Below are 27,312 nucleotides of genomic sequence, written 5' to 3'. Positions count from 1 at the left end.
TGCAGCAGGAAACGAGGCCCGCCATTGACGGGTGGAGCAGACGATCGCAAACTGGTTTCACGATGGCGTGAAACCGATTTTTGTCCTTCTTGCCATATTGTGCCAACCCCTCCACCCGCCATGATGCCCAACGACTAAGAGACTGAGATCTGGTGGGAAGCAGAAGTACAACCTCAAGTAGAGTTACTGAGATGCATATAGATCTGTAAATAAATAAGAATGTTTTTTACGAATAACAGTCTATGGTAGCATTCTTCAGGTAACAGGCAAACCCTAAAGAAACTCAGTGAGACCCCAAGATGAAACATGGTGGCAGCAGACAGAGCATAAGGACCCAGGAAAACTCCAAGAGAAGGCTGCAGACCTGAGAGACCTCTGAATCTTTGGAAAAGGACAGAAAGAAAGATTGAAGACTCACCTGAGAACAGAGTATCGCGGCTGCTGCAGATTCAAGCACACACACAGGCCAGGAGTCCAGAGTGCACTGAGTACAGATCACAGTCAGATAGCCAAACTACTGAAGTAACAACAAATCCATGCCTATTCTCAGCTTTAGGAAAGCTGAAACAGAATATCGCATAATCCTAAGGGTGGATGCTAAACCAGGATGTCTCTTCACAGCAAAGAAGGTCCCTCACCCACTCAGGCAAAGTCAAGAGTGAGGTCGAACAAACGTTAAAACAAGGGTCATTTCTCCAGTAACCATAACAACGAAATGGTGTTTTGGAATGGTCACAGTACCAAAATCTAACCTTTCACTTTGAATCTGTGTGGATTTGACTCAATTAAACAAGTCAGTAGAGTGCGAGATCCACCCAATGGCATCAGTGGATGAAAATCTCACCAAATTAACACAAAGCACCCTCGTCACAAAACTGAATGCTTTTGGCAGTTGTCTCTGGGCAAAGAATCCAGATTGCTAACTATTATCACCGTATTTGGTTGTTACTGTTTTAACAGGTTACCATTCCCGATTGCATCTGCACCTGAGATATTCCAAAGAACAATGTCTCAGACCCTGGAAGGCATGGAAGGAGTAATGTGTCATATAGATGACATTCTCATATATGGTTCATCAAAGGAAGAACATGAGCATCGTGTGAGAGCAGACCTCAAAGTCCTACAAGGAGCAGGTTTGACATTAAAAGACAAATGTGAATTTGCAAAGCTAATGATAAAATTCTGAGGGCACATTGCGCAAGCTTCGGGAATTACAACCAACCGGCAGAAAACCAAAGTCAGTAGAGAGTTCACACAGCCTAAAAACATCACAGGATTATAAAGATTCCTTGAGATGGTCAACCAAGTAGGCAAGTTCTCACCAAACTTAGAAATCAATGAGACATTACGATAGCTGTTGAGACAAGATCAACAGTGGTGCTGGAACTTGGACCAGCAAAATGCTTTTAACAAATAAAAAATCTCTTAATATCACTAGAAATTCTAGCACACTATGATCCAGAGTTGCCAACAATTGCAGCAGCAGACGCAGTATCTACAGGTTTGAGCACAGTGTTGTTTGAAGTTCAAGAAGATGGACAAGGAAGACCAGTTTATGTTGGCTCAATATCTCGCATGGCCACAGAGAAGAGGTATGCAACTATTGAGAAAAAAACATTAGCAACCACATGGGCTTATGAAAAGTTTTCTGATTGTCATGGGATTAAGGCTTAAAATTGAAAACAACTACAAACCTTCGATTACTCTTCTTAGCCTAAAGTAAATTGCAACAATGCCACCTCAAGTTCAACTTTTTGAACTGAGACTCATGCGCTATGATTCATTTACTGAGTACGTTCAAGGGAAGTACCTACCAGAGAATGACAGATTCATTGTCAAGAATACCAGTGGAAGGAGTCAAATAGGAAGACTTAAATTTTATTAAGTAAGTGGAAGCATATACTTCGTTCATTACCACTTATCAGCCACTGAGAAGATATTTCAAGAAATTAAGCAAGCACAATAACAGGATGAAGTATGCATGTAAATAAAAGAGTATTGCCAGAAAGGGTGGCCAGAGTACACTCCAAGTAATCTTGTCCTTTGTGAATACTTCAAACAAAGAAAACATTTCACAATCATCGATGGTTTCTTAGTTTTTAATGACAGACTAGTCACCCCTAAACATTTCAACTCGACATTTTTCGGAAAATTCACCAAGATCACTTGGGAATAGTGAAATGCAGAGCAAGAGCCCATAGTTAGATTGGTGGCCAGCATCAGTCATTCCATGAATTGTTAATCACAAATTGCCTTACGTGTGCAGTGCATAGCCAGCAGCAGAGCAAACCACTTGCACCATCTACCTTTCCTACCTTGGAAGTGCCTAGGAATGGATTTATTCAAGTTTAATGGCAAAGTTTTCATCATTGTCATTGACAAGGAGTAGGCTGCATTGTACCACAGTAGAGGCAGTCATTACATCACTGTCACGAGGCTACGCCCGTTTGTTTTTCGAAAATATGATTTTTCAACTTTCAACTGACTGGAAATTTTGCAATTTGAACTGAGACAAAGTAAACTGCATAAAAATGCATGGTCACATTCCAAAGTGGAGGTGAGTGTGAAGAGAGAGACATCTCCTATAATCCAGGCGCCCATCGAAACCTGTAATTGTCTAAGGAAAAGGCATTAAAAATGCAAAGTGCTGGATATTGAAACAATGGCTGCCACAGACAAACATGCTCAAAACCTCTTGAAAATACATAATGCGTGAAGTATTTCAAGGCAAGCCTGCCCAGCCACTAGAGAGAGATTGCAAGTAACACAGGTGGTGTCAAGAAAGTCTTCAGCAGAGGAAACAGGCTGAAGGATGTTCTCTCGCCCTCTCTCTCTTTTGGAATAAGTGAGTTGCTTGGCTCGAGAAACCAACTCTACCAGAAATCTTCCAGTGAATCAAGATCTCGTAATAATTGCAATACTTTCTACATCTGACAGAAACCAAGAAACCAGCTAAAGCAAAATGGCACAGCATTTAAAATCTACACCTCAAGGACAATCAAAGGGCACTTAACCATATATTCTTTTACCTTTTTCTAAAATTGGACTCTTACGCCTCTTATTTCTGATGTGTGTGTGTGTGTGTGTGTGTCCCCGTCCAAATGGCTGCATGAAGGCCGAATGCTTGATGTCACATGTTAGTGGTCAATAAATTTGCTCTTTCCTTGACTCAAGAAAATCTTGTTTGATTAGCTCCTTAATGCTCACAGCTTAAATACCTGTAGTTAAATACATTCTGATTTGGAAAAGGCACATCATCATGAAAGAGAAACTTAAATCTTTGCTGTGAGGTTGAGAAAGGAGCTAGTTCACCCCTTCTCATCTGGTCATAACAATCACTAAGAAGAATCTTCATGGCACATGGCATCCCAGACATTGTGGTGTCAGACAGTGGACCTCAGTTTGCTAACGAGGGGTTCCATGACTTTGCACAAGGATATGGTTTCACGCATGTCACTAGTTCACCTAGATATTCTCAGTCGAACAAAGAAGCAGAAAGAGGAGTTTGAACAATCAAACAATTGATGAAAAAGAACAAAAGTATTAACATAGCCCTTCTTAACTAGAGAATCTCACGCTAAAAAATGGGCTCTCGTCATCAGAACTATTGATAGGAAGACAGCTGCAAATACAATTCCCAGCTCTACAACAAGCACTAACATTAACTCAGATGATCGTGAGAAAGTTAGGTAGCGTGAGGAGAAACAAAGAGACAGTCAAGTTCATAATTTCAACTTCAGGCACAGAGCATAGGACTTGAAAGCGCTACAGCCCAGGCAAAGACCATTAGAAAGAATGTATTGTAATAGAAAGAGCTCCACAACTGGGGTCTTATAGAATTGAGCTGGATCAGGGAAATACCAAAAGGAACCAAAGAGCCTTATTATCATTGGTAAGAAAACCAATGGAACTTTGGATATACTCTGAAGGAGGCTTCTCCAGTGAGGAGCAAAGGAAGAGAAGGAGACAGGCGAGGCCAGAGACAGATGCTGCCTTGGTCCAGGGAGATGAGGGATCTGTTGCTGTGCAAGGGCCCGAACTACCTTCAGCTCTCAGAATGCCAATATTTTCACATACTGCAAGTCTCCAAGGAGAAAGCTACGTCGCTTTGTGAATTACTGGCATGGGGAGATCAGTTCAAATTGGCAGTCAGTGTCACCCTTGTCTGTCACTCTCAAGGTAACAGCAGCTTTGGGCTTTTATGCATCAGTGTCATTTCAGTCATCAGCCAGATACCTTTGCAGTGTCTCGCAACTAGTAGCACACCATTGCATAACAGCAGTGACAGATCCAATGTTTAGCGAGCAAGTTACTTCATTTCTTTCACCACAGAAAACATGAATCAGGCTGAGAAAGCGAGAGGCTTCGCATGTACTGCTGGATTCCCCAAAGTTCAAGGTGTTTTCGATTTCTTGCATGTGACCATCAAAGCTCCATTGGGACAGCCAGGAGTATTTGTGAACAGAAAAGGTTTCTGTTTCAGTAATGTTCAGCTAGTGTGTGACCATCGTCAGAGGATTATGCAGGTATGTGCCCGCTATCCTGGAAATAGTCATGACTCCTACATTTTTAAGCAGTCCCAGATGCCATGGTACCAGTGATGCCATGGTTCTGTCTACCAGATCCATTGAAGGGCTGGCTTCTTGGAGACAAGGGTTACTCACTGAAGGGATGGCTCATGAACCAGGTGAGAAATCCATGGACAGAGGCTGAGCTGCTGTGCAATAAGGACCACACATCTACCAAGGCCGTCATTAAACAGACCATTGGTTTGCTCAAAATGGGATTTCAATGCTTGGATCGTGAAGGTGGCTCTCTGCAATATTCTCCGGCTCACGTCTCACTAATCATTGTGATCTGCTGGGCTTTACACAACCTGGCGATCCAGAGTGGGGAGGCCCTGGCAGAGGATGAGCTAATAAAGCGAGTCGCATCCTCTGATGATTACTTTCAGGACGAGTCTGAAAACATGGAGGAGGACCTATGCCAGCCAGCAGTGGAACCCAGCGTATGACAGGCATTGGATGGCAGAGAGACAGACACAGGAGTGTCTAATAATGCAATGTTTTAACTAGGAACATGGAATTCATTAAATGATAACAGCTTTTCCTCACCTCAATTTTGTCACATCATGTGGTAATACCACCGGTTGACTGACCTGGTTTTCGCAGACATCATTGCCCTTGCTGGCTGAAGAATCACGTGCTCTCTGGGACATGACCACCAGACTTGAGAGTAACAGCGCCAAGGTTGGTCTACACATCAGCTGCCAGAAGACCAAAACAATGATAACTGGATGACAACAAGGCAGCCCCCCATTACCATCGGACAACAGAACATGAAGGACAATAATCACTTTCCCTAACTAGGAAGCAACATCTCCAGGGAGGGTGATGTAGAGATCAATGTCCAAACAAGAACTGGCAACGGTGCATTGATCTTCCAGCAAATCCACAAGGTCTAGGCATCTAGCACCATCAACACAGCCATAAAGCTGTGACTCTACATGTCCATAGTAGTACCAGCCACAATCTATGCTAGTGTGACACAGACGAGAATAGCAAAGGTGTCACATAAGTTGTATGTCTTTCACCACCACTGCCTATGTAGGATCCTGGTAGTCACTTGGAGAAACACCATCATCAATGATGCCTGGTAGAGGTGCCTGCGGGACATTGTGATGGAGAGATGACTGATGCTGGCAGGACATGTCCTTCCCCTCCTGGATGTACCTGCCAGTGTGGTTGTAAAGTGGATACCACCAGGCAGAAGAAGACAATGGGGCCAGCCAAAGAAGGCCTGGTGAAGTACATTTAAGGAGGGCCTCCAAGAGCGGGCCACCACCTGGGCTAGAACAAAGCAGGTTGTGATGGACCGGGGCCAATGGCAGAGTCTTGCTGCCCATTGTCCCGCATGGGACCAAAAGAACTAAGTCTCACTCACCTCTTTTTGTATCTCCCATGCATCTACAGCACGGCTGGCTGTGCATGTGTCAAAGGTGAGACACTATATGAGGCCATTCAGAGGGGCCCACAAGAGCACAAATTCACTTGATAGCAGTCAGTCAGTCCAAATGCAAACCAATTCACCTCACACGTGAAGCACAAATAAAGCCAAAACAGCAGGTAGACACAACACGATCATTTAATACAGAATATAAGCAACATATCAAACAAAGAAGATGATACAGTCACCCGTGTGACTAATGTGTTTTTCCAAAGTTGCCCCCTCGTCGCCAGCTGTGCAGGAGACAAGCTACTGACCCTTATGGCCCTTTGTCTGGAATACTTTGGTCAGTGTCTTCTGGTTGTCTGAGGCTGTGAGGGCCCTGGTGAGATGGCAGCCTCCTGCACAGCAGCAGGAGTTTCATCTGTCACAGTGGCACTCTGAGGCATTTGTGTCAATTGTCAGAGGGGCAGAGGAGAGGCTGTCCCCATCAGAAGCACCCTAAGAGATGTGCCCCCAGTGGTGACAGCAGCTGCTAACCAGCCATCCCAAAGTCCATTTGGCCTTCCCTGCATTCCTGGTTGCGGTTTCAGGTGCCTTATCCCCCTCTCACCTTGGCTCTGGGTGCCTGAGCTCAGAGACAAGAAGTTGGGATGCAGGTCAGAACACATACCCAGTATCCCATCAGTGAGCTGCTTGGTTTGGCCCTCCTTGACAGCCACCAGTCTCTCAATGCAGGAAGCCACGTATTCTGAAGAGAGGCTTAACAAAGCACTCATGGCCTGGATGGGCTCCTCCACTGTCTTTGTCAGTTCATGCAACCCCTCTGGAAGCTCTGTCACATCTCCACATACCTCGTGCTGTAAATCCAGCATCTGCCATCTGACTGATGACTCCAGAGGCTCATTATCAGCCTGGGGCTCAGCATCTAGGATCCACCCAGCACTCCTCCAAGTGCCAGAGGCCTACACTATCTCAGTCTCCAACAGCTGGTCTTGAGGCTGTGACCTGCTCGCACCAGTGTGTTTAATCCTTTCAACCGACTCACGCATACTCACCAAAGTGCGTGTATCTGCACTTATGCTAAATGCCATGCAAGGATGTGACAGTGCACCCTCTGAAGCTCCCTCCTCCTCCTTAGAGGTTAAAGTGGGTTCCTCAGGCTGATGCCTGCAGTTGGCAAGGTTCCACCTGTCGGGGAGAACAAAAAAGGTTTATGAATGTCACCATCATCATTTGAGCTGACTTCAGAGATACACGCTTCCTACATACACAAACATTCTCGCCATGGAAAATGCTAACCAGGGTATAATCCTCAGCCCTTAAAAATTGAGACACATATTACTCCGGAAATGCTGCAAACCGCCAAAGTCAAACCAATCATTGCTTCCTCCCTGCTCCCTTCCCCAATTTTCTCTCACCCCTTCCCCCTTCAGGACAATCTTTTCAGGAGACAGCTATGGCCCTTGGAATCTCACCACCCTGGGGCCATCCTTCAGACTCTCCACAGCCAATGGTCCTGCACCATTGATTACTGGCCAACTTCAAACTTTCCTCCGGAGGAGGAGTCATAATTGCCAGGTTGGCGTTCCTCCTCCAGTCCTTGACTACTCAAGGGCATTATGTGCCCTCTTCTCCTGCAAAGGAAAAGGGACATTGTCATGAATCTTCTGTGGAAAGATCATGCTTTTATCTGTGTGCCCAACATGTCTATTGTCAGTGGCCACCACTTCATAATAATCCTCGCAAACTAACAGGTCTTGCACTTCAGGATCCCCCCCCCCCCCCCCCCCCCCCACCACCAACATTCCCCAGTGCCATGCAGTCTGCTTCTTCTGCCTTCTACACATGGTCCAGACAATAGGCAATCCCACACCTGACACAGGCCACACCCTCACACTCTCCCATATAGGTCCATATACAAAACGGTTGCACACTCACCTTTGCCAATCATAAAATGTCATTCAGCCTCTTATGGTACAACAACTGGGTCCTTTGAATGACTCCATGGCTGCTGACCTCCATCCAGGCTTCTTTGAACTGGCAGGGAGGTCTCCTCTTGCCGTCCCTTGGCATGAGGATCCCCTGGCTATCATTCACAGCCTGGAGGAGGACGTGCAGAAAGTCATCATCGAATCAGGGTCATGTGTCGTCTCAGTCCTCCATTTGTCCTACCTCAATGTGACCTCACAGATGAAGGCTGTGGAGAAGATCACCCCCAAAGGTGATACTGCTGGAAAGGGGCAAGTTGACTTTCAGCCTCTGTGGAGAGACAAGCAATGTTAAGGATAGAATATGACTCTTTTTCTGAACACTTCCTATTCAGAAGGGAAATGGGACAGGTGTGCTCAGATGTTCTTTCCTCCGTGGCAAGGGTCCTGAATGAGACACTGTTGGCACTAATGGTTACCAAAATAGAAAAACATGCTCTCACTTGCTACTGTTCCAGTGCTTCAGTGTCACCTATGTTATTTGCGTTCTTCACAGTCTTTTCAAACAAATTTGTTGACATATGGATCTCTCCTCAAATTGCCGCCAACCTGATGCAACATTCCTTTAAATGGTTGGCACTTCCTGTTCCATCTCCCTCACCCGGCAGAAAACTGTTAAATCCAGCCCCATGTCTTTTCACTGACTGAGTGTCCATTCCCTGCTACTCACACAGCTTCACTTCCAGATTCAATTTACTGACCATCGAACTTTAAGCTGAGGTCCAAATACACTGCTTTGTACTCCAAACACTGCTCTAGTATCAGCTTAGCATCACACCTCCTCATATTTTCCCCATCCAGTAGCTTTTAAGTCCTGTTTCAAGTTCAACCTAACAAACATCTCACCCTTCATTTAGCAATGCATACCGCTAGGTTCTTGTTAGTGATATAAAACAATGGTAAGTGGTTCGTTGACTATCATAACACAAACATAAATTGAGAACCCAATTTTTACTAACTGTAAAATGCATAAATCAAATAAAAATCACAAAAAAAAATGATTGGCACAATACAATTATAGAGACTGAAATAGCAAGAGTACTTTAAACATTTAGACCCTTCAATGTTGACCAAGTAAATAGTAAAACAAAGTGACTTTAAATATTTCTTCCAAACAGATACTAATGATAATGTGTTAAATTTCAACTTATATATTAGAGTTTTGTAGCTATTCAAAAAAGGTTCAAAATGACAGTTACAGTAATGCTTGATCGGTACCCCATCCACCAATTTAATATATTCACTGCCTCCTCCACTGATGCACAGTGGCAGCAGCGTGTACTATACATAAGATGCACTGCAGCAACACATTAAAGCTCCTTCAGCATCACCTTCCAAACCCGCAACCTTTACCACCTAGAAGAACAAGAGCAGCAAGTTCCCCTCTAAGACACACGCCATCCTGACTTAGAGCTATATCGCTGTTCCTTCATTATCACTGGATCAAAATCCTGAAACTCCCTTCCTAACAGTACTGTGGGTGTGCCTGCACCAGATGGACTGCTGTGGTTCCAGTTGGCAGCTCACCACCATCTTCTCAAGGTCAATTAGGGATGGGCTTGCTAGCAACACCCAGATCCCATAAAAAAAAATTTTTTAAATGAGTCCTAAAATCCTTGAAGAGTGAGTCTTACAGGCAGCAATGAGAAAATGTATGTTGTGTATACAAAAAAGTAGGAATTCTCAGTGTATGAAGACCCCACACCTGAGTATAACTCCTTGCCAGCACTTCCTTTGTAAAAGGCGGATGAAGGTTCTTTTGACCCTTACAAGGCAAATAAAAAATCCTTGGAAATGGTACAAATACAACACAGAGGAGTTTCCACTGTTGTTAAGCGGCTCTATCAGTCTCCAGCTGAAGTTACTATAAGAGAAATTGTGATCTCATGATATTTAATCACTTATCATGAACAATTATTTTCTTTCAGTTTATGAACAAAATATTCATCTTCAGCAGAAGTTATGGAGCAGCCAAAGCCTGTGATTTAATGTAACAGTATCCTTTCATGATAGTTCAACAAAGGTTGAATATTAATTGCTTACTGATTCTCCTTTGAGCAACATTCTGGGTCTCTCCACATAATATTCTGCAATTCTTTGCCATTCCAACAGAAACTCGGGTGCAACTGGTGGTAAAATTCTGATACTATCCGGTACATTTTCCTGAATCGTTTCTGATATAGGAATTCCTTCATAAATAAGTCTGAAATTAGAAAAACATTAATCACAACTTTATAGTTCGAACTCAAAAAAGAAACAGGAGTGTGAAGACATGTAGCAGCACAGACTACACAAATAGTTCTTCCATTAAATGCAAGTGGGGAAATATAGCTTCTCTTGTATCAATGCAATTCCTCTATTGTGACTTTTCTATTACACAGTTTAATAGGTTAATGCAGACTGTATTCACACCGAACTTTAGTGAATTTGAAATTTAGGCCTTACAAAGCTGAAGTCTGAAATACTAAACTCCAATCTAGACCTTATTAAAATGCATGATAAAACAAGGAAAGGTCACTCAGCCTAATCTCTCAACCAATCATTAACAGAAAGTTAATAAAACAATGTCAAAAAATAAAGATCTGTCAATTTCTCCCTGACACACAAAAGCAAATAAGCAAAAATTCTAGAATATAATTAAAGTTTCCGTTATTTAATATTGACCAGTTGAATTCTACTGATAACATCTCCATGGTCCAAGCAGCATAGAAACCACAAAGTCCCAAAAAGTATTTCATCATCAATGTACTTCCTATAACCAGCAAGCCCAACCTTAGCCAGTTCCTTTATAATCACTATGACATTTGTGGAATCATAGGAATGGCCTAATATCCGTAGTAGAGAAATTGCTTGAGACCATTCCATAGACATTATCAATGTTCATCTCAATGTACATGAGCAGTGGGGTAAAAAGGATAGGCAAGAATGTCAAAGAAGAATCATGAATCATAATTCAGTGGGAATTCTAATTAAATCATTTCATAAAATTGCTTACAAAGCTTAGATGGAACATTTATACTGCAGTGACCAGTCTGACACTCACAACATCAGCATTGATGCCAGCTGGGCTACTCCTCTGTCTTTTTGGGTACCAGACCCTAAGAGGACATTGGCAACCATGGATTTACACATGTTGGCCCATGGTATGCTTGGCAAGGTGCTGTAGCAGTTGCCACTACCTTTTTGCGGGTTCTGGCTGAGCAGCAGACTCTCCTACTCTTTCCACCCACCACAGGCATATCGGAAGGATTTACAAGTTGATACTCAACCTGTTTGGCTATATTATGAATGAACCTTCCTTGGCCATCAAGTCCTAGCATGGGACTTGAACCCAAAGCTTCTGGCTCAGAAGCAGGGACGCTACCCGCTGCACCACTAGACCTCTGAGCTAGGCACTACCTTGTTTATATTATCAAGCTCATTTTGAAATTTTCCTGTCCAAGAAAGAGCTCTGTACATATCCACTTACAAATATGTGCAAAGCACCTCCCTTGGCTGATAAACCTAAAATATTTTGAAACCATGAGGCACCCTGATCACTTTTACAAAGCAAGTTTGAATATAACAATTATACTCCGTGTGCTATTAAACTGAAGCATGCATTGGTCTCTGGATTAATTTTGATCATCTAAAGGGGTCAGAAAGGATTTTCCACATTTTTCTCCTAATTGGTCTATGTTTTTATCTGTTGTTCTACTTCTCCCAGGTGATTACATGGCTCCAAATGGGTAAGGAGTGTCTGTATCATGATGCACAAGGAATTATGACCATATCAGGCAGGCTGCTTAAACCAGTTAATCTTTTCCTGTTGTTTATTTTTCTAAGTTCATATGCTGAGACTGCTTACTCCAGCGGGTCTCCAAAAAGATGACTGTGCCTTTATATTTCAACTTTGGCATTGCTGTGAGAGTGATGTTAAAGTTGTGGTATAAGCTCATCCTAAAAGGATCTCAGAAACAATAACATTTAATCTGATTGGCCAGCTGTTTTCTAAGGCAGGACTTCCTCCTGAGTGAGGGTCAGAAGTCCCGCCTCCAGCCAACTGATGCTCATTCAAGCGTGAAATGGCTGTGCGGCAGGCGATGTTAATGGGATGTGATCCTCGCCGAGTCTTCAGATGGCAGGATGGGAAACCCCGCCATCCGAAATATCCTGGCCTCTGTTTCTCTCTCCACAGATGCTACCAGACCTGCTGAGTTTTATCCAGCACTTTTTTGCTTTCATTTCAAGTCTCCAGCATCCACAGTATGTTGCTTTTATTTTCCGTTTGAAAGTTATTGAAGAATTTGTTTCCACCATCCTTTCAAGGAAGTGCATTCCTGATCACAACAAAATGCTTCTCATATTTCTTTTCATCGCCCCTCTGGTTTTTTTTGCCAGTTATCTAAAATCTGTGTGTCCTCTGGTTATCGATCCACCTGCCAAAAAGGTTAATCACTCAGTCAAAACCTCTCAAAATTTTGAACACTGCTATTAAACCTCCCCTTAACCTTATCTGGTCTATGGAGAAAACACCAGTTTCTCTAGTCTCTCCACTTACCTGAAGTTCATCATCGCTGGTAACATTCTGGTAAATATCTTCTGCGCCCTCTACAAAGGTTTGGCATCCTTTTAAAGTGTGGTGACTAGAATTGGACGGACCCAATGCTCTAACTGAGGTTCAACCAGTGAGTTTTAAAGGTTTTCCATAACGTCCTTCCTTTTCTACTCTACGGGCAGAATCACAACATAAAACAGACCCGCTTGCAACGGGGAACATGTAACCCATTTGTAATTGAAACAGGCTTTGCATGCTCTTTATCTCAGCCATGGCATACGCATCCTGCTTCCAGATTTCTGGACCATTACAGGATGACGGTCCAAATCTACCAAAGGAAGAATTTCTAGTTAAAGGGACCCTAGCATTCCTCTCTCAAGCCATCTCCTCATAACCACATCTGAACAACCAACATTGGTGCCCACCCTCATCTTTATGCCATCTCACACCCATTTCTCACAGTCACTCTCCACAAATGTTGACCTTCTCTCCTCTCCACACAATCCACTTCTCACACTCACAACTCTCTGCTTTGTCTCCTTGCAGGGGAAGAGAGCTCATAACTCCAGAAAGAGGCAAAGAACCAGAGGATGGCCCTCCAATGACAGTCTCCTTGACAGCCAATGGCACCTTCTCCACTAGGAAGGAAGTTTTGTTTCAGGAGGCTGCATATATTAGCAATGACCTGCAGTGAAAGCCTGAGCCTCCTAAGGCACTGCTGCTCACATATTTCGAGAGGGCTGATCTTCTACCCAATAGCTCCTGCTGCTCCTAGACTGTTGGTGTTGTTGCTACTCTCTTGTTCCTCATCAGAGGTCCAAGATAGAGCTGCATAAACTGCTCCCATGTTGCAGTGAAGGCTGACAGCAGGGAAGTGCAGATCAAAGTGAGTGGAGTCCAAGACAGATGAAACAACTTCCAAGAAGTTTGAAGTAATCAATCAAGCAGTGAAAGCACATTCACAGAAGAAGTGCTGTGAACACCAGTCTCACCTAGGCAGGGCTGCAGCTATTCAGTTCCACTCTTTAATGCTTCCCAGTCTGTTAGTTTCACTGAAGAAGCACTCCCTGCTGTGCTGGAGAAGATTACAGAGATAGGGAGGAGATAGACCATTAAGGATTTGAAAACAAGGACGACCATTTTAAAACTGAGACGCTGCTTAACCAAGAACCAATGTAGGTCAGTAAAAACAGGGCTGATGGGTGAATGGGACTTGGTGCAAGTAAAGATATTTGCAACAGAGTTTTGGATGACCTCAAGTTTGTGGTAGGCAGAGCATGGGGCGCCAGTCAGGTGTATGTTGGAAGAGTCAAGTCGTGAGGTAACAAAGGGATTCAGCAGCATATGAGCTGAGGCATGGACAGAAGAAGGTAATGTTATGGAGGTGGAAATAGGCAATCATCATGATGGCATAGATAGTGGTAGGTAGCTCATCTTAAGGTCAAATATGACACCAAGGTTGCAGACAGTCTCAGACAGTTGCCAGGGAGAAGGATAGAGTCATGAGCTATGGAATGGAGCTTTGAGCTGAGAACTTAAAAAATGGCTTCAGCCTTCCCAATATTCAATTGGAAGAATCTCTGCTCATCCAGTACTGACAAAAAAGAACAAATCTACTGCAACAACCTTAACTTGTATTTATGTTAATCACATCAATACAACAGTTCAACTAAATATCTACAGGACTTGAGTAAATAATACATATTTGCATTAACATTGCCATCTGGTACAAATTTGTGTTTGCCATGAATAACTCTTTGGAATCAGTAGCATCAGCCACTCCCTTAATTGGTCAAAGTGTTATACCCAAATGATATTGTAACGCCGAGATATAACAATCATGGTGCCCCAAACTAAATACTTGTGTCTATAAAGCGTATAATTCTTCATGCTCCCCAAAGCTTTGCAAAAGGCCTTTGATAATGGACCACTTAATAGAATAATGAGTAAGATCAGAGCATTTATGTACTATCCATAAGATGCATGACACTGGAGTCTGGCCCCAAGGGCTTGATTGCAGTGGTGGGAAAGGTTCAACGACCTCACACAGGTTGTCATTGTCAGGGAATGCATCTTCCAATGTTCTCTTCTACCCACCATGCATATTGGCACATATTATTTGGAAAATAAAAATCTGAGTGGGGAAGAGGAGCAAAGGGACCTGTAACTACGCAGACAGTTAGTTCTGTATAACTACAGAAATCGCTGTAAAAGTAGCGATACAAGTTAATAAGACCACAAAAATAGCAAGACAAGTGCTTGGGTTTATTTCTAAAGGGATAGAAATCAAAGGGGAAAAGATCATACTAAACTTATAGCAAACCTTTGTGGACCACACCTGGAACAGCATACAGCTCTGGTTGCCATAATGTAAAAAAGAGGACGTAGAAGTCCTGGTAAGGATGTAAAAACGGGATAATAGCAAAAGCGCAAGGCTACACCTATCAGGGAAGCCTGAACAGGCTGGGTCTCTTTTCTCTTGAGAGTAGACACACAGAGTGTGGGGAAGAGCAAAATTAGGCTCCGTCAATATGATAATACATACAAAATCAAAAAGAGAATTCAGAGAGCAGTGGAAATGTGGAACTTGCTTCTACAGGGAGTCATTGAGGTAAATAGATGTATTCAAGACGAGGCTAAATGTGCATTTGAGGAAGCAGGAAATAGAGGGTTATGTTGAGTTATATGGGGAGGGATGGAATGAGTGGAGTATAAACGACAGTGTGGACTGATTGGGCAAATTGGCCTATCGCTGTCTCATATATTCTATGTAATTCTATGTAAGATATACTGAGTTAACACTTGGTGAAATTCGGATTCATTTAGTTCACAAAATTATATAAAATAAAGAATACACCATTCTTTCATGATTCACTTTACTAGGCTTAAACAACAGGTCTTGCAAATGTTTCTTCAGCATTTTGGACTTCCTGAGCATTATGTAAACTTTTGTGGCTTTCTGTTTAAAAGTCTAACAAGCCCCGTCAGCCTACTTATTTCCAAAAGCTTCATTACCTGCTAACCTTTTTTCATCTCATTCTTTAAAAACAAACTGAGATTAAAAGGCTTTCCTTAAGGTTGGACGGGCAGCCCTGACAACTACTTCAATTAGGTGATTAATGGCCTTAATAGGCCTTTGACAGTTCAGCAGGCGACTCTGGTGCGCGCCCGTCAAACTGAAGACCAGAATGACGCGCGGTAACGTCAGGACACACACCCGACGTCACCGTGCATCATTTTATGTGTCAGTGTGCGGGGCCCGCCCCCACATGCTGACCAGGAGATTCTGCTCCAAGGTTTTTCAGCGGCTTTGTGACAACTTTTCCTGACCAGTTTTTAATCTTTGTTTCAACTGGCTTTAAGTTCCCAAACTGCCATGGTTGGATTTAAACTCCCCTTCTCTATTGTACTCATCCAGTCCACTGGATTACTAGTGTATCTGTATTCCAATATGTCTATAATGGCTGTTCCATATGTTATCTTTCCAAATTGCTTGTTTCCCTGGGTGGTGTTAAACATTTGTAAACTTAATCTGACCTTACTTTTAAAAATATCTTAACGTGAGTTAAAATAAAATTCTTTCCACACTATATACCTGAAAGCCCTGATTTGCACAGGGGCAGAAAAGAGGAGATAAATGCGGGGCAAGTGGACAAGAAGGTGTGAATGAGGGAAGGTGAGACATATTTCCACTGCAACACCAGCAGCAGCAGCAGCAATTTGTCCAGTTTTATCTCTTATACACTGTGATTTCTTTTTGTGCACGTTGATGAATTTTATTTCATATGAAGCTTATTTAAGCTAAACAAATAGTTGAAGATTATTCATTTCATCAGGTGCTTTAAATGGAAATTAAAGGTCTTAGAAGCGATTCCACAACCAATGGATCGTATCTAAACTCTACGGTCCTGCCACATCCAGTCGTGAATGGTGGTGGACAATGAACTCACTGCAGGAGGAGGCTCCACAAATATCCTCATCCTCAATGATGGGGGAGCCCAGCATATCAGTGCAAAAGACAGGGCTGAAGCATTTGTAATCTTCAGCCAGAAGTGAAGAGTGGATGATCCATCTCGGCCCCCTCCGGAGGTCCCCAGCATCACAGATGCCAGTCTTCAGCCAATTCAATTCACTCCATGTGATATCAAGAAATGGCTGAAGGCACAGGATAGTGAAAAGGCTACGGGCCCTGACAATATTCCGGCAATAGTACTGAAGATTTGTGCTCCAGAACTTGCCGCGCCCCTATCCAAGCTGTTCCAGTGCAGCTACAACACTGCCACCCGGACACGCCTTGGCGTGCCTTGCTGCCATCCGGCGGTGGAGGTCCCCAGTGGAGGGCCCTCTATGGGGGCGTGCCCCCCCCCCCACCCCAGCTTTCCATCTGGGACCTGGAGTGAAAGGTGTTGCATGCGGCAGTGCCATACAACCTTAGGATGTGTCAGTTCACGGACTCCCTAGGCACCTGCCTTTTTTGCAGCCATGTGGAGTCCGTGGATCATACATATGTAAGTTGGTGTAGGCTGCACCCCCTCTTTAGTTACTTGAAAAACCATTCGCTTCTGTTTTGTTTGCACTTCAGTCCTACACTCGTGATCTACGAGCACCCGGTGTGAAGGGTGGCTGGGAAAGAGGAGGGCCTCCTAGTGAACCTGCTCCTGGGCCTGTCCAAGTTGGCCATCAACAGGTCCAGGCAGCGGGTGATCGAGGGGATCATCCAGCCTGACTGCCCCTCTTCCGCGGCTATGTCCGCGGCCGGGTGTCCTTGGACAAGGGGCACATGGTGTCCTCTGGCTCCGTTGATGCCTTCCATACTCGGTGGGCACTGCAGGGACTGGGGTGCATTATCGACCCCTTTAATCACAGTTTGGTTTAATATTTGTAAGTTTCCTTTGAATTTTCTCTTTTGTTTTTACAGTTTCCCTTTAAGGGGCTGCCTTTTACTTTGTCCCTGGTTTTGTTAATTTAGTTTATTTGCATGGTAATAAAAGAATTACAACACTGGCATTTACCCGGCAATGTGGAAAATTGTCCAGGCATGTCCTGTACACAAAAAGCAGGACAAATCCAACACGGCCAATTACCGCCCATCAGTCTCCTCTCAATCATTTGTAAAGTGATGGAAGGAGTCATCGACAGTGCTATAAAGCGGCATTTGCTTAGCCACAACCTACCCACTGATGTTCAGTTTGGGTTCCGCCAGGGTCATTCAACTCCTGACTTCACTACAGCCTTGGTCCAAACGTGGACAAAAGAGCTGAACTCCAGAGGTGAGGTGAGAGTGACTGCCCTTGACATTTGACCGAGTGTGGCATCAAGGAACCCTAGTAAAACAGGAGTCAATGGGAATCGGGGGAACACTCTCCACTGGTTGGAGCCATACCTAGCACAAAGGAAGATGGTTGTGGTTGTTAGAGGTCAATCATCTTAGTTCCTGGGCATCACTGCAGGTGTGCCTCATGGTAGTGTCCTTGGCCCAATCATCAACAGCTGTTTCATCAATGACCTTCCTTCCATCATAAGGTCAGAAGTGGGGATGTTCACTGATGATTGCACAATGTTCAGCACCATTTGCAACTCCTCAGATACTGAAGCAGTCCATGTCCAAATGCAGCAAGACCTGGACAATATCCAGGCTTGGGCTGACAAGTGGCAAGCAACATTCACACCACACAAGTGCCAGTCAATGGCCATCTCCAACAAGAAAGAATCTAACCATCGCCCCTTGACATTCAATGGCATTACCATCACTGAGTCCCCCACTATCAACATCCTGGGGGTTACCATTGGCCAGAAACTGCTCCTCCTGCCTCCACATGAAGGCAAGTGAACCAGTTTAAATTTATCTTTCCAGAGGCAGCTTCCACCAAATCTTTAAGGTGCACTGGTTTGGCTGCCAAGCAACTAAGAATACTGGCCACATTATTCATAGTTCATGCTGCAATTGGTCACAAACAAATTTTATAAAGACCTAAAACAGACCAGAAATGATTCTTGGAAACAGATATTCATGATTCTGGCCTGTTGGAAATTGTACATCTGCATGCACCAAACATGGTTATCAGCAAAGGTGTGGGCACAGCCAAGTGTCCTTAAGTCAGCAGTTGCCATGCATTTCAATGGGACCCAGTATAGAGTCAGACCAGGTCAGGAAACCTGCATCCATCTCCCCTGAACTACACATTTTTAAAACAAAACAGAATTACCTGGAAAAACTCAGCAGGTCTGGCAGCATCGGTGGAGAAGAAAAGAGTTGACGTTTCGAGTCCTCATGAACCCTTCGGCAGAACTGAAGTATAGTTAGGAGAGAGGTGAAATATAAGCTGGTCTAAGGTGGGGGGCGGGGGGAGAGAGAAGTTGAGGGTGGGGTGGTTGTGGGGACAAGCAAGCAGTGATAGGAGCAGATAATCAAAAGATGTCACAGACAATAGGATCAAAGAGGTGTTGAAGGTGGTGATATTATCTAAGCAAAGTGCTAATTAAGAATGGATGGCAGGATACTCAAGGTACAGCTCTAGTGGGGGTGGGGTGGAAAGACTAACAAGGTATTAGTTGTAGATTTAAAAATAATGGAAATAGGTGGGAAAAGAAGAATCTATATAAATTATTGAAAAAAAAGGGAGGGGAAAGAAACGGGGTGGGGATGGGGGGAGGGGGAGTTTAAGATCTAAAGTTGTTGAATTCAATATTCAACCCGGAAGGCTGTAAAGTGCCTAGTCGAAAGGTGAGGTGCTGTTCCTCCAGTTTGCGTTGGGCTTCACTGGAACAATGCAGCAAGCCAAGGACAGACATGTGGGCAAGAGAACAGGGTGGAGTGTTAAAATGGCAAGCAACAGGGAGGTTTGGGTCTTTCTTGCAGACAGACCACAGGTGTTCTGCAAAGCGGTCGCCCAGTTTGCGTTTGGTCTCTCCAATGTAGAGGAGACTGCATTGGGAGCAACGAATGCAGTAGACTAAGTTAGGGGAAATGCAAGTGAAATGCTGCTTCACTTGAAAGGAGTGTTTGGGCCCTTGGACGGTGAGGAGAGAGGAAGTGAAGGGGCAGGTGTTGCATCTTCTGTGTGGGCATGGGGAGGTGCCATAGGTGGGGGTTGAGGAGTAGGGGGTGATGGAGGAATGGACCAGGGTGTCCCGGAGGGAATGATCCCTACGGAATGCCGCCAGGCGGGGTGAAGGGAAGATGTGTTTGGTGGTGGCATCATGCTGGAGTTGGCGGAAATGGCGGAGGATGATCCTTTGAATGCGGAGGCTGGTGGGGTGATAAGTGAGGACAAGGGGGACCCTATCATGTTTCTGGGAAGGAGGAGAAGGCGTGAGGGCGGATGCGCGGGATATGGGCCGGACACGGTTGAGGGCCCTGTCAACGACCGTGGATGGAAAACCTCGGTTAAGGAAGAAGGAGGACATGTCAGAGGAGCTGTTTTTGAAGGTAGCGTCATCAGAACAGAACAAGCCTACCGACTCCCACAGCTACCTCGACTACAGCTCCTCACACCCCGCTTCCTGTAAGGACTCCATCCCATTCTCTCAGTTCCTTCGCCTCCGTCACATCTGTTCTGATGACGCTACCTTCAAAAACAACTCCTCTGACATGTCCTCCTTCTTCCTTAACCGAGGTTTTCCACTCACAGTCGTTGACAGGGCCCTCAACCGTGTCCAGCCCATATCCCGCGCATCCGCCCTCACGCCTTCTCCTCCCTCCCAGAAACATGATAGGGTCCCCCTTGTCCTCACTTATCACCCCACCAGCCTCCGCATTCAAAGGATCATCCTCCGTCATTTCCGCCAACTCCAGCATGATACCACCACCAAACACATCTTCCCTTCACCCCCCCGGCGGCATTCCGTAGGGATCATTCCCTCCGGGACACCCTGGTCCACTCCTCCATCACCCCCTACTCCTCAACCCCCGCCTATGGCACCTCCCCATGCCCACACAGAAGATGCAACACCTGCCCCTTCACTTCCTCTCTCCTCACCGTCCAAGGGCCCAAACACTCCTTTCAAGTGAAGCAGCATTTCACTTGCATTTCCCCTTAGTCTACTGCATTCGTTGATCCCAATGCGGTCTCCTCTACATTGGAGAGACCAAACGCAAACTGGGCGACCGCTTTGCAGAACACCTGTGGTCTGTCTGCAAGAAAGACCCAAACCTCCCTGTTGCTTGCCATTTTAACACTCCACCCTGTTCTCTTGCCCACATGTCTGTCCTTGGCTTGCTGCATTGTTCCAGTGAAGCCCAACGCAAACTGGAGGAACAGCACCTCATCTTCCGACTAGGCACTTTACAGCCTTCCGGGCTGAATATTGAATTCAACAACTTTAGATCTTAAACTCCCCCTCCCCCCATCCCCACCCCGTTTCTTTCCCCTCCCTTTTTTTTCAATAATCTATATAGATTCTTCTTTTCCCACCTATTTCCATTATTTTTAAATCTACAACTAATACCTTGTTAGTCTTTCCACCCCACCCCCACTAGAGCTGTACCTTGAGTATCCTGCCATCCATTCTTAATTAGCACTTTGCTTAGATAATATCACCACCTTCAACACCTCTTTGATCCTTTTGTCTGTGACATCTTTTGATTATCTGCTCCTATCACTGCTTGCTTATCCCCACAACCACCCCACCCTCAACTTCTCTCTCCCCCCGCCCCCCACCTTAGACCAGCTTATATTTCACCTCTCTCCTAACTATACTTCAGTTCTGCCGAAGGATCATGAGGACTCGAAACGTCAACTCTTTTCTTCTCCACCGATGCTGCCAGACCTGCTGAGTTTTTCCAGGTAATTCTGTTTTTGTTTTGGATTTCCAGCATCCGCAGTAGCTTTTAGCTTTTTGTTTTTACACATTTTTAAGACAGGCTTTCCAGTCTCTTTGGTATATGGGAATCCTAGAATAGCCTCCAATTGTGCAGCATATTACCATTAGGAAACTTCCATGGGACCCTGGAAAGCTGCCATATTTAGCAGAGGAGGTTTCCAGTAGTGCACCTCTGCACTGATGCTAAGATGTATCTACGGTAGATTTTCAGGACCACTGTCATGAAAACTAATACTACTTGGTGTTACCTTGCTATCTTCTGTTGCTTCGAAGAAGAAAAATCCTCATCTGAGCAGAAATCTGATGCGTCTTGCTGGATTGACTCCGGAAGTTTACTACTGCCATGTCCTAATCTGTTTGGAGTGTAGTACAGCTTTGAAGCCATTTGCAAATCAATGGGTAATACATGACTAAGCTCAGCAGTGCAAAGGTGGTGGATAGTCCGATATCCTTGATCTCTGCAAAAAAAATCCAAGTAATAACAGAAATCAATTCTTGTGGGTGCTTTTGATAAAAATACATCATTCCATAAATTGCATAAACATAAAGGGATCTTTTGTGGTTTTGGAAAACAAAACACAATTTTGTAGACAAGTGTCATCTCTGAAAAAGTATAGGTATGGCTTGGACATAAAACACATCCCAAAACAGGTGTAGCAAAGATAGATAAAAGCAAAATACTGTGGGTGCTGGAAATCTGAAACAAAAACAAAAATAACTGGAAAAACTCAGAGGAAGACAGAGTTAACGTTTCAAGTCTGTATGACTCTTCATCAGAATGAAGAGTCATACGGACTTGAAACGTTAACTCTGCCTTCCTCTCCACAGATGCTATCAGACCTGCTGAGTTTTTCTAGCTATTTTTGTTTTTGTTTTTTGTAGCAAAGATAGATATTATTTAAAATTTATCCCTGTTTAATGAAACAACAAAAAAAATCAGATGACGTCTGTGTGTAAAGTTGAAGAAAATGTATTCTATTAAATTTCCATCAGTTTACAACAATGTAGAAAAGAACATCTCTTTAACGTTACACAGCAAAAAAAAATATATCCCTGGAGTTTCTAATCCAGGTGTTCTAGGGATGTGAATACGTGTTCAGCAGCAATTCTGGTTTAGTAAAATAATGGCTTGTTCTTATTACACATGTCTACATAAAGAGACAGGGTGCCAGATATCAGTGTAAATTTACACAGGCAGAAATGATGTCTAAAGCTTTGCGTCTGGTATTTCCTTGGGTTGATGCAGCACAGGATTTCCTTCCTGCTCTTTGAGGTCACTAACATGGAGCACTGTGTGTGGTTTCATTGAAACAATGAAGCCACTACTTGAGACAAGTTCATGAACATTCTAAAAGCTTTGAGACCACAGAAAACTCACTGCATTCCAAAAGGCAAGAATTTTCTTTTGAAAAGTAAGAATCCAGATTTTGATAATTTTTCCATTATAAAATGAGGGAGTACATTGAGTAAAAATTATTTCTACCAATATTTTCATTCATATGGTGAAACACAGAATAGAAAAATTGAATGGTTACAGCACAGGAGGCCATTCAACTGACTGTGTCCATGACAGCTCTCTGCAAATCAACTCAGAAAGTCCCATTCCCCCAACCTTTCTACATAGCCCTGTAATTTTTTTCTCTTCAAGTGCTCATCCAAATCTCTTTTGAAAGCGACAACTGAATCTACCTCCTCCACCCTCTCAGGCTGTGCATTCCAGATCCTAACCACTCACTGCATAGAAAAAAAATTCCTCATGTCACTGATGGTTCTTCTGCCAATCAACTTAAATCAATGCCCTCTGATTCTCAACCCTTCCACCAATGGCAATAGTTTCATTCTATCGACTTCGTCCAGATCCTCATGATTCTGAACCCCTCTATCAAAATCTCCTCTCAATCTTTCCTTCTCTAAGGAAAACAAAGAGCCCAGCTTCTCCAATCTATCCATGTAACTGAAGTCACTCATCCTGGAATTATTCTCGTAAATCTTTTCTGCATCCCCTCTAAAGCCTTTGAAAAGTGCAATGCCCAAAATTAGACATAATACTCCGACTGAAGCCGAACCGGTGTTTTATAAAGGTTCATCAGAACTTCCTTGCTTTTCTACTCTGTACGCAGGATTTTTAATCCCTGAGTCCCAACGCCACAGTCAGGTTGAAACGTGGGTTACAAGCCTACAAATGCCGCCGGCAGGACTAGAGGGTGACTTTGCAGGATGTGGCCAATTTATTGGCTGCCTCTAGGAGCCTCACGCAGTTAAGGACAGTAGGAAGGCTCCCAAGTCTGGAAGGCCATGGGAGGCCATCCAGTGGTCAACGATTTGCAGCCCCGTTGTCATAGGTGCATGCTGCTGAAGTGGAAAGGGAGGCACAGGGCACCTCCCTTCCCAATTACCAGCTACAAATAGGGTAAATATGAGGGCCAGAAGAGTTGGGGCCATCAGACATGAAAGAGAAAGCCCTTCATTAACGGGCACTGCAGCGGTTGTGGCCAGGTTTTGGAGCAGCATCTTCCACATTGAATGGACCCACCAGCTCTGATCTCTACTCAGCCAGCCACTGCTAGGCTGCTAGCTTTTTACTCAGAATTAGGCTAACACAGCACAATTTCAAAATTTGCAGATAACACAAAACTTGAAAGTATAGTGAACTGTGAGGACAATGGGGGGGGTGATAGATCTCAAGAGGACATAGGTTGCACATGGCAGATGAAACTTAACGTGGGTAAGTATGAAGTCGTTCTTTTTGAAAGGAAGGACAAGGAGAAGTGACATAAAATAAAGGGTACAATTTCAAAGTGGGTGCAAGAACAGAGAAACAAGGGGGTATATGTGCACAAGGCATTGAGGATGGTAGGACAGATTGGGAAAATGGGATCCTGGGCTTCATAAATAGAGCCATCAGGCTAAATTTTCAATGGCCCATGGAGGTAGGTCTAGAGGCAAGAGGACCCAAAAACAGCAAAGAAAGTGTATGAGAAGAGACTGGCAACTAACATAATGGGGAATCCAAAAGTCTTCAAAAGACATAAAAATAATAAAAGCATGATAAGAGAATGGATAGGAAAATTAAGGACCAAAAAGGATGCAGGAGGCATGGCTAGAGTATTATCAATCTGACATCTGTCATGTTCCCCCTTTTGTTGGTTCATCTGATTCTCTATCTCCGTCATTATCCTACCTCCCATTGCCACCATCTCTTGTCAAAACCACACGAAAGCAAATGTCTGATAGAATTAAGGAGAAAAGGCACCATTTTACAAATAAGATATTGAATGAATAGACCATGAAACAGCCCAATCCAATACTTTATAAAACTCATAAATAGTATGTAAATGATTGAGAATTTAATTACCTCAATATGACAATATCCATGGACTTTAATATAAAACGCTGAGGGCAGTAGATCTTTTGGCCTGAATTTTTCAGATGGTGGGATTTCCCTTTCCCCCAATCCGAAGAGTGCCCGCTGACTCCAGTGCCCCGCAGGCTCTCCACACTCGAATAAGCAACAATTGGCTGCAGGCGAGACTTCCGCCCTCACATGGCAGGAAGTCCTGCCTTAGAGAGCTGCCAGCCAATCAGATTGTCCGGCAGCTCTCCAGCCCCTGCAGTGACATGAGTACCAGTGGACTGAAGAGGAACTTCAGGAAGATACATGAGCCTAAGTGCTGGAACCAAAGGGCAAGTTAAGTTTAAGGGGTCCCAGGGCAGGAAGAGTAGGGAAGGCTTGTGGTGGGGGGCAGAGGGGTGCAAAGGGGGCATTTGGGGTGTTGGGAAAGAGGCCATGGGCGGAGGGAGGTCCAGCGGCCACCGTGCCTTAAGTTGGTGGATGCCTGAAGTCAGAAGAGGGCTTTTGATGGAGGCGCACCCCCCTTCCCGCCCGAGATCTAATCCCGTTCATTTTCGGGCTTCCCCCACACCAGGGAAATCCTCCCACCTAAGTTGAGGCTGAGTAGGAAATGGCCCTTATGTGGCCAATCTTTGGCTACTTAAGGACCTCTTTTGGTGCAAGGACAGGCATCCCACCCGAGGCTTTGCCTGCCCCAGCGTAAAATTGCTGTGAGGTTGGGCTGGCAGAAACCCAGACAGAATCCCGTTGCTTCAATTTTATGTTCCCATTATTCTTAATTGCATCTTGCAATGTCTTGCAATTATTTATATGCTGAAATGATCATAGTTGTGCGATACATTTACTATTTCATTCTTCATTTTTATTTTGATGATTGTTTACAATTATGTCATGAATTATAATTATTTGTTTTACTTGTTTCGAGATCACAATTTGGCACCTACCGTCTTAATGATTTTTCAATAAACCAATTATTTATCTCTCTATTTATCTATCTAGGGAGTTCTGATTTCGGTTGCCTTACCTACCCCTCATCCCCCCTCCGCAAGGGAATGTATCTCGACTCTAGCAGAGACATCTCCTCTTTAAAGACATCCCATTGTTCTGTTACAGATTTGCCTGCCAATCTTTCATTTCCCCCACTTTACTTCAGACAGGTCAGTATTCACCCCACCAAAATTGGCTCTCCTTCAATTAAGTAGTTTTACACTAAATCAGTGCTTCCCAAACTTTTTCCCACTGCGACCCCATTCTGACGCTTGAAAGTTTGCATGACCCCAGAGTGAGAGCAGGGGTGGGGGGAGAGAGTTGTGAGAGCAGGATGGATGTTGTGAGGGGGGAGGCTGTGAGAGCATTGGGGATGGGAGGAGTTGTGGGTGGGGAGAGAGTTGAAAGAGCAGTGGTTGGGAGACCGGGATTCAATGGCTTTTCAACAACCATTTTGCAGGCTCTGCTGGAGGCATTGATCAGGCGTCTGAGCTGATTCCTTGAGGACACGCCCTACGAACGACAGCAAGAAAACATAACCTGCACGTGTGTCATGGGGCCTCGGAGCCGATCCCAGGGCTGTCTTTGCTCCACTGCTGTTTGGCGGAGGGGGAGCTCGCATGACTTGCGAACGCTTGCAACCCATGACATGGGAACACCTGATCTACATTGCTCCTTGTCCTCTGCCATAGCTATCCTAAACTTTATGATACAATGATCACTGCTTCCTAATAATTTCACTACTGACACCTCTTTTTGCCAAAAAGTACAAAACTTTTGAATTGTGACACATTATTTGATGGATTTCCAGCATTTTGGATTCCAAAAGAACACTAGGATTGATCTATAACAAAATTCATTTATATTTGCCTTTTGAGAATTCTTTTTTTTTCATAATTTAATAATTGATACTTGATTGAAACATACAACATATAAGATCCTGAGGGGTCTTAACAGGGTGGATGTGGAGGGGATGTTTCCTCTTGTGGGAGAATCTAGGACTGGGGGTCACTGTTTAAAAATAAGGGGTCGCTGATTTAAGACAAAGATGAGGAGAAATTTTTTCCCTCAGAGGATCATGAGCTTTTGGAACTCTCTTCCTGAAAAGGAGGTGGAAGCAGAGTCTTTGAATGTTTTTGAGGCAGAGGTGGATAGATTCTTGGTAAGCAAGGGCATGATAGGTCACTATTGTCAATAAACTCCCAAGAATGTCACCCTGCCTATGGCTCCTTGTTCTGATGAGCAGTGTTCGTGTCACTCAGAAATGAAACCTTTCTGCACAAGATAAAGGTAGGTGTCTCTGTCCAGGGCCTCTTCCCTGTGTTCGGTAAAGCCTTCAGACCAAAGTGATAGTCTGGCCTCACATTTGCTGGACACATTACTGATGCCTGCACCTCGATGGTTCTTGTCATTGCTGCCAGAATGTTGTGGGTGGGCGTTCTCTCAATCTCTCTGTGTGCTCTCAGCACCTTTACAGTGGGGCTGGCTCCCACCTCTTCAGCATCTGTGACCAGTGACACTGTGCTCCTGAAGGGGTCAGGTGCTGAAGGTGGACAAAGGATCAGATGCTTTTAAAGTTTCAGGGCTAAGTCTCTATGATGTGACCCTGATCATAGAGTGCAAGCAAGCTGCCCTCGGACATCCTCCTGCAATCGAGCGACTATGGGGGCCTCCAC

At 44.3% G+C, this 27,312-nt stretch overlaps 1 protein-coding gene across 1 annotated transcript in view; it reads right to left on the bottom strand.

Moving 5' to 3' along the window:
* Positions 1 to 21,749, bottom strand: part of ttc6 (tetratricopeptide repeat domain 6) — a 295,077-nt gene extending 273,328 nt beyond the window's left edge. The window contains exons 1-2 of the mRNA XM_078563283.1: positions 21,546 to 21,749; positions 9,981 to 10,140 (exon numbers count right to left, since the gene is read on the bottom strand). Of these exons, the coding sequence (XP_078419409.1) occupies positions 9,981 to 10,140; positions 21,546 to 21,682 (297 nt within the window). The 5' untranslated portion in view covers positions 21,683 to 21,749. The remainder of the gene's footprint in view (positions 1 to 9,980; positions 10,141 to 21,545) is intronic.
* Positions 21,750 to 27,312: the final 5,563 nt, after the last annotated feature.

This window comes from Cetorhinus maximus, chromosome 18 (assembly GCF_964194155.1).
Source record: "Cetorhinus maximus chromosome 18, sCetMax3.hap1.1, whole genome shotgun sequence".
Lineage (NCBI taxonomy): Eukaryota > Metazoa > Chordata > Chondrichthyes > Lamniformes > Cetorhinidae > Cetorhinus > Cetorhinus maximus.
The sequence above is the reverse complement of the archived record's forward strand: the minus strand, read 5'-3'. Positions and strand labels throughout refer to the sequence as shown.